The following is a 12273-nucleotide window of genomic DNA, read 5'->3' on the forward strand; positions in this document are numbered from 1 at the left end:
TTTCTTGATTAACATAGGATGTCAAAACAATTTTTATGAGATTGGTGGTGGTGATTTACTGTGAAACAATACTAGTGTAGATTAATGGCTTTTATTTCAATATCTTAATTGATTGATGATATGAAATAATTTGGTCTTATTATAAAAAATAAAAATAAAACTCTTCATCTAGTAATTGTAATGATTTATTTGGTATAGATTGTTTTTATTGATTTTTTTTTTTTTTTACTATTTAATAGTAAGCTAAATAAAAGTATGAGGTTGAAAGATGTACATTCACCCTTAGATGGGGAAAATCATATGTTTTTTCACTTTTTTTTTTCTTTTTCTTCACCTTTTTTTTTCTTTACAACAAAGTTAATACTAAAAGAATATTTAAGGGAAAAATAAAAGGAAAATAAGCACAATTGACGTTAAAAAAAATATATTTATATTTTCAAAATTTACCCATTTTAATAAATGAAAGTGAATGTAAAAAAAATAAAAAATAAAAAGAGTGAAAGAGAGACACAGTCACACTGAGTCACTGACACAGTCTCTTCCTCTTCCGTTAGAAAATGTCCCAAAGCAAACAAGCACGAGCACCGAAGATCCTCCGACGTAGGACGAGGCGTGATGATCTCCCAGAAGAAATCGTGTTGGAAATATTAGCAAGACTGCCAGTGAAATCCCTCCTAAAATTCAGGTGCGTTTGCAAAACCTGGTACTCTTATATCACCAACCCCAATTTCATCTCCACCCACTTGCTGTGCTACAACAACAACCATGATGGTGGTTATGTCATACACATGCCCAAGGCTACTTTTTCCATGGCTTATTTTCATCTTCCTCACAGTCAAATCTGTACGCTCGCTTTCGACCGCACCTTTGAAACCATATCCGAGTTTAGAATTCCCTTCACTTTTGAATCTGGGTATCCCAGTTTAGTGGGTTCTTGTAATGGCATATTATGTTTCACTGATTTTATCATATCAAAGTCTAAAGATGTGTACTTGTGGAACCCCAGTATTAGAAAATTTAAGAGGTTGCCTAATACTTGCTTGACCCAGTTAAGTAATGTGGCACTCGGATTTGGGTATGATTCCCAGAATAATGACTACAAGGTTGTCAGGTTTTCATGGACTGGTATCACTTGGATACCTCCCCCTGAGATTGAGGTGTACTCATTAAGTTCGGATTCATGGAAAAGAATTGAACTTGGAATCTCCTGGAGATCCAATGTTTTGTTCCACAAATTTAATTATACTTTGACATTCCCATTTGTGAGTGGACATTTGCATTGGATGAGAGAAATGATAGAAGAAGGAGATGGGCAAGAGAGGCTTTTTACTTCTATGATTTTGTCATTTGATGTCAATAGTGAGAAATTCAAAGAGCTACAACTACCTGATGATGAAGGAGATCGTACTTCGAAATGTCTTACGTCATTCAAGGAAAAACTGGCTTTGATTAAATTTGGAAGTCGTGTGCCACCACATTTCATGCTTTTATGCTCCATTTGGTTGATGAGGGAGTACAGTGTGTTTGATTCCTGGAATAAACTGTGTGTTGTACCAGTTGAAACCTTTCCTAATTTCATTGGCTTGACCAAGTATGGTTTACTTCTAGTTCGAAAATGGTCTCAGCTGGTCTCTACTAACAGTGAATTAGAGAGCAAAGGTAAGTCTTTTTTAATTGACCCTGAAACTCTACACGAGAAGGAGATTAGTTACATTGGTAATCGTTTTGACATAGCTGCTTACATGGAGAACCTTACTTTACTTGATGGAGAAAATCTGGTATCTTACTGAGAAGATGGTGCTATGTGTATAACAAGTGATGTCATCACAGGTATGTATGAATTGAAACTTCTGTCATGCATTTACTGGTTGCAGTAGGCATGTTAGTATTGTTAAAACCATTATTTATGCCCTGGATTAATATGATCCTTTTATGGTGGCGGCTGTTATATATCAGTATTTTTTTTGATAGGTAAAGAAAATTTTATTAAATAAACTGTTATATATTAGTATTTATTTCCTTTTATGGTTGATAGTGTTTGTGAATGATTATTACACAGATAGTGAACCAATAAAAATGATGGGCCAAAATAACCTTGTTTACTTGTGTGTGTCTCTCTGCTGTAGTGATAAAAAGAACTCATTAGAGCTATCTAACGATATATTTTCTTAATAATAAAACAAGATATGGCAAAAGAGATAGAGGAAGAATAAAGAGAAATAAAATAAAAAAGGAATAGAAAAAAAGAAATGGTACATGAAATGTTGTCTTCTTTGAGGGGGAGGTTTGGTGGGAGAAGCAGCAGGGGACTTGGAACGCGATCCCCTGGTGTCTGTCTCATGTGGTGTATATGGAGAAAGAGGAATCCTCTTTGTCGTTATTTTGATGGGTAGGATTTAAGAGTGGTGAAGTTGAAATAGTTATTGTTAAATTCTCTAAGTCTACATTAATCATTTGTAGTAGTTTTTATTTCCTATTTTGCCAAAATCTTTCGTTTTTCATTTTGTAGCTATGCCCTTTGTGTGTCTTTGTGGAAACATAATCAAAATGAATGTAAGAGGTTTTCTAAACCTATCAAGTTTGAGGTGGGTTGTGTTTGTTGTATTCGCTTTTGGCTAGATCCATGGTGTGGGGAGGTCATCCTTAAGGGGGCCTTTTTGGCACTGTTTCAAATTGCCCTAAATAAGGACGCTTATTTGGCACACTATATGCATTGGACTAATGGAGTTATTCATTGGGATGTTCTCTTTACCAGATCAGTCCATGATTGAGAGATGGAGATTTTACATTATTTTCTTGGCTTTCTCTATTCCCATAACATTGGTAGGGCTAGGACTGACTATGTGGTGTTTATGGAGAGAAAGGAATGCTCATTGCTTTGATGGGCAGGGGTTAAGTGTGGCAAAGTTGAAATATTTATTGTTGAAATCCTTATACGAGTGGATTTAATGTCTCCATTGTCCTCTCACATGGGTTCTAGAGTTTCTGGATTCTCTAGGTCTACATTAATCCTTTGTAGTAGTTTTTATTTCTTATTTTTCTATAATTGGTCCTTTTTTATTTTTTGTCTGTAGCAATGCCCCATTTACACTTCCCGTCATCCCATGTACTAGGGTGGTTTCACTTATGTTATTTTTAATGAAGTACTTACTTTTCCCAAAAAAGAAAAAGGAAAAAAGAGACTGAAAGAAACTGAAAGAAACTCAAAGTTGAAATCTATGGTGTGTTTTTAGGGAAACATATTCAGAACGGGTTTAAAGGTTTTTTAAATTCATCAAGTTTAAGGTTGGTTGTGGTTCTTGTATTTTCTTTTGGCTTGATCCATGGTGTTGGAAGGTGATCCTTAAGGAGGCCATTCTGGCACCATTTCAAATGACTTGAAATAAGGAGACTTAAGTGGCAAACTATATGTGTTGGAATAACTGAGTTATCCACTATTTTTTCAAACTTGAAAAAGAAAAAAAATAAAATAAGCACCAGGGGATTTTTTATGAGTAGGGAACCAAAAATAAAATCCTTTTTTTGTTTTCTCTTTCTCTCTCTTTGAAATAATTGCTAGGATAGCTATATATTCATTATAATTTTATAAATGTTTAATTAATTTAAATAATTGTTATATACAATAGCGTATGTTTCAATGCTTAGCCGTACACAATCAGTCTTAAATCAAGGAAAAGAAGAAACAGAAACCTGTTAAAAGTAATTCAAAATAGTATAAAATATATTAAATATTGTTATATTAATTCAAATTTGTATTATTATATAAATTTAGAATTATTGTTTTAATTTATAAATTATGGTAGATTATTAATATAGAATAAATAATAAAACTTCTTTTAACTTTCTAGAAACTCTTGGTTGTATACTAATAAAATAATGATATAAAATATGCCTATCAAAAAAACAATAATAATAAAATAAATAATAAAGTGGTTTTTGTTGTATATTTTGCTGAAGGAGGATGAGAGCAAAGAAAAGGAAGAAGACTGGGTAGAAGTTGAATTTAAGATGTGGGAGAGTTGCAAGATTGAAAGAAAGAATTTTTTTTCTGGAGAGAGAAGCAGAACAGGAATGCAACAAAGATGAAGTGGACTCAAAGATGGAAGGAGGTGAGAACTTTGATCAGATAAATGGGATATCTTCTACAGAAAACATTGATGATGATGGAAGCCCACCATCAAAGCAGCAGCAACATAAGAAGATGAAGCCTATGCTCGGAAACTTTGGAAGCCTTCTCAAGAAGAAGGGCACTAGCAGCCATAAGTAGAGAAATAGACCAGTTTGGCTTAACTTCTGCCCTACTAGCCGGCAGGTATATTTGGTATTATTGCACCTAAATGTTTTTGCTTCATTGTTTATGCTCCCAGAAAGCTGAATAGGTTAAAGAAATGAAGAATTGAAGATGCTTTTATTATGTTTTTAGTTTTTTCTTCTATTTCTTTTGCTTTTAATGTGATTCCTCATGTGGGATGGTATCTTGTATGTGATGGAGACTTTTTTTTTTTTTTTTTTACCTTCATTTTCATCATGTTAATTGTTCTTGTCTGGATTTTGTGAAAAGAAGTGGTAATTTTGAATTTTCACCTTGATGTGCTGTTGTCCATTGTCTATTCTCACTGGATATGTTGTAGCAAAGAGCTGCAAAATTTTATCTTGGTGTGCAATAGTCTATTAAATGGATAAATCACATATCAGTTATCACTGTTAGCTGTTGCAGAGTTTAATCGTCATTAAAGCATGAAGAATTACTGTTTAGAAAGGGAACCACGCAATTTAGTGTCTTTTGCTGCAATTGAATTTCATCTGATTTGGAAAGTCTTATGAATCTAGTGAACTTTACCATTTCATGTTAGTTAATTGAAGTATACCAACTGATTTAGGAAGTGAATTTCCATGTTGCCAAGTTCTGATATGCCATGCATAGGTTTGATCATAGGGAAATAGTCTCCTCCACCTCCAACTGATTGACATTATCACCTGGTAGGGAACACCCACTTACCTTGCAAGTGCAGTATCCTAAGATCAGGACTGACTCGAAATTACTGGGAAGCCTAGTTGCATGTCACTCAAAAAGCTAGGAAAGTTTTTTATTTAACTGTTTGTTTATTTGGGTAAGTCAAAATTTTTCTGTTTTGCACATATGGGAGTGATTTTTTTGGAAATCCAAAGAGAATTTCTCTGTTAGTTGTTAAGCGTGAAACAAGCATGAGTGCTTCCTTTGTTCCCAACCTATATGAGATAATCCACAAACTTTGCCTTGTGTCAGCCTTTCCATGTATTGGAAATGCTGATTGCCTAAGTATTGGAGTATCAGATGGCTTATTTAATAAGTTGAATCAAAGAGTTCTGCAACATTGCAAATGTTACATGGCCGGTTTTTTTTTTTTTTGGATGGAGTGTTACATGTATAGTTTGTTGTTGTTATTGTGGTCAGCTGTATAAAAAGTAAACTGTAAGTGTTATGTGATAGCATATATATGTGTCTAAGTGACACTAATGCTCTTCTAAAAAGAAGAAGTGACCCCAATGCATGCTTGTAGCCGTAGGCAGGTGAAGCTTAGGTGGGAGACATGTTTTATAGGTGCTGAGCATGGCCAATTGAACAACATTGTTATTTTAGAACAAAACACACACACACACACAAAAAGGAGATGGAATGAGGATCTAACACAAGCCGATTCTGCTTCTTCTGGCTAGTACACATTCTTCAATCAGCTCCCATACTAAAAAAAACTATGCACGTTAGTTTTTCTGCAATTGTTGCATCACAATTAAGTTTGATAGATGTTCTTCAAACATTTACATAGCCATCATATAGGATTTTCTGAATGTTTTTCCTCCCAAAAAGCTTTCTAAAAGCCTTTATTTGAATATCATATGACTGTATGCCTACTTGACACTTTTTCTTTTTTTTTTTTTCATTTTTTAGTGAAGTTTTCCGGTGTAGAAAAGAATAAAAGGAATGACAAAATTTAACTACAAAATTGGTTGCAGTCTAGGGTTACAATTTTACTCAATAAAATAAAAATTACTACATATTTTTAAAAATTTAAACGTTAAATTTCATGTTTTTTACGCTCTTAATACATATGTTAAATTTTGTGTTAATTGGATATTATTTTCTATGCATAATTTTAAACTACAATAACTTGTAATATAAAAAATTTATTAATAATATAACTATTGATCTTTAATTTTCTAGAAATTTTCAAGTATGGAAAATAAAAGAAGAAGATGTCAACCGATAATGGATTTGTCAAAATTCTACTTCTATAAAAAGATATTGAGTATACAACCAATTTTGTAGCTAAACTTTGTTCTAAAAGAAAAGCCAATCAGTTGAAAAACATTTCCTCGTGCAAAAAATTTAAAACAAGAAGATTTGGAATTAAGAATTTTGTGGTTAATTGACATTCTCTAAATTACGTTTCAAACCCAAGGGTGTAACAAGTTAAACATATTGTTTCCCAATACTTGCCAATAAACCAAGCAAGATTCTAGTTGGTGGGGGTTAAGAATCTTAACACTAACTGTTTACCTATTTCACATTCACATTCATTTTTCGTTTGTTAGTGAAGTTTTCTGGTTCAGAAACAAAAAATAATAAATAAATAAAAAAAGCTAGGTAAGTTGAAATCCATTTCCAAATGTACACTGTTGCAAAATATTTTAAACAAGAAGATTTGGAGTTAAGAAATCCATTTCCTCTAGACTTCTCCTGATTCATTTTGTGCGGACAACATTCTAACCTAATTATGCATTTTATATGCTCTTCCTTGACCTTTATCATTTATTTTGGCTTTTTGGAACATTTTGGTTGTTCACAATAAATTGATTTTCCAACAATTAAGCAACTCAATCTCTCAATTCGTTCTCGAAACTGTCCATTATACCATTGAATTTTACTATTATGCTTATAATACAAAAGTTTCACTTACTAGACAACTAAGTTGGATTTCATGGTTCCCCTATAGGCTATTTGAAGTCATAACTCATAAGTTGAATATACATGGCAGCTCCAAAGAAAACCATGATTCTTTGGGAGCTAATGGTATTATTAGAGATTAATTAGGTTATTTGATTGTCGATTTCTTGATTAACATAGGATATCAAACCAACAATTTTTTGTGGGATTGGCGGACATGGTGGAGGTGATTAACTATGGAACAAGACCAGGAACAATACAAGTGTGGATTAATGTGGATTATTTCAATCTTAATAGATTGATGATGTGAAATAATTTGGTCTTATTAAAATAAAATAAACTCTTCATCTAGTAATTGTAATGGTTTATTTGGTATAGATTGTTGTAGGGGTGTTGGGCCCGAGAGTTAACTATCAATTTATATATTAGGCCTATGGCCCAAGCCGAGGATGAGAGACTGTCCAAGGAAGATAAGTCTTTAATAGAAGAGACCGTGTTGGTAAACAAAAAAGTTAGTTTAGGTTATGACGGCTTGTAAAGATGAGCCGAGGATAAATACCCCCTCAACTAGCCAAAACTGAGGTCAGAAGAGGTGGTCTATCGTCCAAAGTAATGTTCCAAAAAGTTCTGTTAGTACGGATAAACATTACAGAGACATCAAACAGGAAGGAGTCTCAAAATATCTTATGGGAAAGCTACTGTCTCCACATTAAATGCATTGCAGCTAATTTTCTAGCCGCATTAATGTGGAGGTGATACCTGAACAGTGGTTATCAGACTTACAGCTACTACACAAGAATTATGAAAGGTGTCGATGGGACAAGTATCAACACCAGTCATCTGGCATGCATGTGGTGGACAAGGATGAGGTGAGAAGGAAGTATAAAAGGAAGAGGAGGTAACAGGAAAAAGGGATCGGAAAACAAAGAGGAAATTACTGTAGTATCAAGAACTGACCTTGTAATCAAATCTAAAAAAAAATATAAGAACAGATCTCCTCGGACTTTGCTGAGGACAATTTTCTTCAATATAAACCTGTTTATTTACACCTTCTTGTCATCAAAATCTACTTTTGTGTTTGTCTAATTCATTAGAGTCCAATTTTTCAACTTATTCTTTACAAATTCATTGTTTTGGGCTTTTTTAGCCTGAGTCTGTCTATCTGTTAGGCTAGGAATTCAAATCTGGTCCTTACAATTGTTTTTATTGATTTTTTTATTATTTAAAAGTAAGCTAGATAAAATGTATGAGTAGAAAAGTGTACATTCTCCCTTACATGGAATAAAACATATGCTATTTTGTCTAAATTTTTTGTTGTTGTTGTTGTTGGTAATCAATTTGGTAACTACTGTTTTCAAACATGTTTCAATGATATTATTATTGTCATCTACTAATAAAAAATATATGTGTAGCTAATAAAACATTTATTTATTAGCTTAATTATAATAAACAATTTTATATAAAACAACTTGGAAAATAAAATAAAAAACCACATCAACTAAAAAAGATTTACTCAACAAAAACTAAAATCTCCATTTTCATGAGTCTTGATAACCAAACAGTATAAAAGCAATTTAAAATGAGATCAAATATAAAAAATATTAACCAATTATAAATTTTTCTTTCTTTTCATTATTCAACTTCTGTTTCTTTTCCTTCACATTTTTTCTTCTTTACCCTAATAGTAAAATATCCTCTTATACTCATTTACTTCTATTGTTATTTTTTTTTTTAAATATTTATATTTTTAAAATGTACCCATTTTAATAAATGAAAGTGAGTGAAAGGGTTTGCTAAAAAAAAAAAAGAGATGCTACGTCTACAACATTTTTACAACAAATCATGGGTGGTTAGTTGTTATTGGTTCAAATTTAAAACTAACACTAAGATTACTTTTTTACCCCAACAAAAACAACCAGCAACAACTTGCCACTTAGGATTTGTTGTAAAAATGTTGTAGAAATGTTGTAGACATAGCATTTCTCAAAAAAAAAAAAAAACAAAAAACACACACAGAGTCTCCTTCTCTTCTGTTAGAAGATGATGTCCCAAAGTAAAGAAGCACGACCACCGATGATCCTCCGACGTAGGACGAACAGTCATCTCCCAGACGAAATCGTGTTGGAAATTCTAGCAAGGCTACCAGTGAAATCAGTCCTAAGATTCAGGTGCGTTTGCAAATCCTGGTACTCTTACATCACCCACCCAAATTTCATCTCCACCCACCTTAATCACAATCATCATCATCATCATCATCATGATTATGTCATACACAGGCCCAAGAGTAAGAGAATTCCTTTCACTTTTCAATCTGGGTATCCCCGTTTAGTGGGTTCTTGCAATGGCATATTATGTTTCACTGATTGTGTCACATCAAAGTCTAAAGATGTGTACTTGTGGAACCCCAGTATTAGAAAATTTAAGAGGTTGCCAGATACTTGCTTGACCCAGTTGCGTACATTGGTGATCGGATTTGGGTATGATTCCCAGAGTAATGACTACAAGGTTGTCAGGATTTCACAGACTCGTGTCAAAGATGTGCTTGCCCGTGAGGTTGAGGTCTACTCATTAAGTTCGGATTCATGGAAAAGAGTTGGACTTGGAATGTCGTGGACACCCAATGCTTTTTCCTTCAGTTTTAATGGTATTTTGGCATTCCCATTTGTTAGTGGACATTTGCATTGGATGATAGAAATGACAGAAGAAGGAGGTGGGCAAGAGAGGCGTTTTACTTCTATGATTTTGTCATTTGATGTCAATAGTGAGAAATTCAAAGAGCTACCACTGCCTGATGATGAAGGAAGTTTTATTGTGACAAAATGTGTTACATCATTCAAGGGGAAACTGGCTTTGATTAAATTTGGATATGGTGTACAACCACATAGCATGCTATGCTCCATTTGGGTGATGAAGGAGTATGGTGTGCTTGATTCCTGGAATAAACTTTGTGTTCTACCAGTTGATGCTTTTATTGATTTCACTGGTTTCACCAACTATGGTATACTTCTAATTCGAAACATGCCCCGGCTGGTCTCCACCAACTGTGAATTAGAGAGGAAATATAAGTCTGTTTTAATTGACCCCGAAACTCTACATGAGAATGAGATTAGTATTCAAGTTAATTATCATTTAGATGTAGCTACTTACATGGAGAGCATTGCTTTACTTGATGGCGCAAATGTGGTATTTCACTAAGAAGATGGTGCTATCTGGTATAAGAAGTGATGTCATTACAGGTATGGATGAATTGAAACCCCTCTTGCTTTTACTTATTGCAGTAGACATGGTAACATTGTTGAAACCATATTTTTTCCCTGGACTATATTATCCTTTTGTGGTTGGGGCTGTTATATATTAGAATTTGATATTGTTTGTCGATGATTGTTGCACTCAGTCAACAAATAAAACCGTAATTGGTCAACATAACCTTTTTTTGCTTGTGTGTCTCTGTTGTAGTGATAAAAAGAATTCAGTAGAGCTCTGCAGCTTCTTTTTTTTTTTTTTTTTTCCTGCCAAAAAAGAAAAAAGAAAAAGAAATGACAAAAGAGATAGAGCGAAATTAAATAATAAAAAAAAGGAAAAAAAAGAAGAAGAAAAGAAATGGTTTAGGAAACAAGGAGGCATTCCCATTGTTGTATCGCATTGCACGAAACACCCACTTACCTTGCAAGTGAAATATTAAGATCAGGACTGACTTGAGTTTAGATGATTGCCTAGTTGCACGTCAGACTTAAATCCAAGGAAACTTCATTTGTTCTTCTGTTTTGCACATATGGAAAGGATTTTTTTTTAATAGAAATTTGAAGAGAATCTCTCTGTTAGTTGTTGAGCATGAAACTAGCACAAATGCTTCCTTTGTTCCCAGCATGTATGTTATAATCCGGACTTCGTCTTGTGTCAGCATTTCATTGTATTGAAATTGCTGATTGCCTATGTATTGGTGTATCAAATGGCTTATTTCATAAGTTGTGATGATTCCAAGAGTTTGCAACATTGTGATTTATGAATGTTGCATTTACAGTTTGTTGTTACATGGATCAGATGCCTCAATGCATACTTGTAGCCGTTGGCAGGTGAAGCTTAGTTGGGGGGCTTGTTTTAAAATTAACTAATGGTTAATTTGAATGAATCTTTTTAGCTTTGAACAATCCAAGTGTATAGAAGTACCTGGGGTCAAAAAGAGGGTCTTGGCTGTTCTTCTGGTTTGGATTTAGGAAAGAATCCTATTACATGCATCATTCAGCTGCTCATCTGCATTCTTTACCACCACAGTTATGCAGGTTTGTTTTTCCCCAACTGCTGCATCACAATTAATCCTATGTTTGGATGGAGGGGTATGCACAGATCAGGGAGATCCCTGCATCTCTGTCCATCCCAAACATACATAAGTTTGACAGGTGCTCTTCAAACATTTGATTGTCATAGAAACTGTTGAAGCACAGTTATATTTGGAAGCCTTTATATCATATGAATATGACTGTAGGCCTACTTAACTGTTGTTGGTGGTGGTGTGCTTTTTTTTTTTTGGTAGCCTTTTCGGTTAAGGAAAAGCAAAAACAAAAAAACAAAAATGAAGAGCCCAGGTAAGTTGAAATACATTTCCAAATGTACACTAGGGCAGACAATTTTTAACAAGAATATTAGGTGCAAGAATCTTGTGGTTCAACGATCCTATTGATTCTCGCATAACAAAAAATCTGGGTGCGGTCTCCCTGTCTCACTTGTTATATGGAAGGAAAAAAATAGGAGTTAAAAATAATATGTGAAATATATAAATGATAGAAGAAGACATTATCGAGTCATCCTCTTTACATGGTAAATACAGGGAAAAAAAAATGAATAATGACTGGCTCATTTGATTTGAAATAATTGCCTCCAAGCTTATCTCAATTCTTTTGTGCAGACAACATTTTTGTCTGATGTCATTCTAACATGATTATGCATCATATATGCCCTTCCTTGGCTCTTATCATTTATTTTGGCTCTTTGGAACATGTGGGTAGTTCACAATAAATTGATTTTAAAACAATTAGACAACTCAATCTCGGATTGAAAATAATTTTACTATTATGCTTATAACACAAAAGTTTCACTCACTAAACAACCAAGTTGGATTTCATGGTTCCCTCCCCTTGTTGGCTATTGGAAATCATAAGTTGAATATAGATGCTCCAAAGAAATCTGTGATTCTTTGCGAGCTAATGGTATATTAAAGATTAATTTGGTTATTAGATTGTTGATTTCTTGATTAACATAGGATGTCAAAACAATTTTTATGGAATTGGTGGTGGTGATTAACTGTGAAACAATACAAGTGTGGATTAATGGCTTTTTTTTCAATATCTTAA

At 33.6% G+C, this 12273-nt stretch overlaps 2 protein-coding genes across 16 annotated transcripts in view; both read left to right on the forward strand.

The window, feature by feature from the left end:
* The first annotated feature begins 482 nt into the window (after positions 1-482).
* The window catches only part of LOC126699594 (F-box/kelch-repeat protein At3g23880-like), a 64351-nt gene continuing 52560 nt past the window's right edge, over positions 483-12273 (forward strand). For 7 of the 14 annotated variants that reach the window (XM_050397503.1, XM_050397502.1, XM_050397506.1 and 4 more), the window contains exon 1: positions 486-1024. In XM_050397503.1, coding sequence (XP_050253460.1) covers positions 558-1024 — 467 coding nt within the window. In that variant the 5' untranslated portion in view covers positions 486-557. Of the gene's footprint in view, positions 1831-3957; positions 4415-12273 lie in introns of those variants that run through there. The other 7 variants (XM_050397509.1, XM_050397508.1, XM_050397498.1 and 4 more) reach the window with 7 other exon arrangements.
* Positions 8918-12273, forward strand: part of LOC126699596 (F-box/kelch-repeat protein At3g23880-like) — an 84062-nt gene continuing 80706 nt past the window's right edge. The window contains exons 1-2 of one of the 2 annotated variants that reach the window (XM_050397521.1): positions 8918-9093; positions 9202-9635. In XM_050397521.1, the coding sequence (XP_050253478.1) occupies positions 8966-9093; positions 9202-9635 (562 nt within the window). In that variant the 5' untranslated portion in view covers positions 8918-8965. Of the gene's footprint in view, positions 9094-9201; positions 10162-12273 lie in introns of both variants that reach the window. The other variant, XM_050397520.1, reaches the window with a different exon arrangement.

The sequence above is a fragment of the Quercus robur genome, chromosome 9, assembly GCF_932294415.1.
Source record: "Quercus robur chromosome 9, dhQueRobu3.1, whole genome shotgun sequence".
Taxonomy (NCBI): Eukaryota; Viridiplantae; Streptophyta; class Magnoliopsida; order Fagales; family Fagaceae; genus Quercus; species Quercus robur.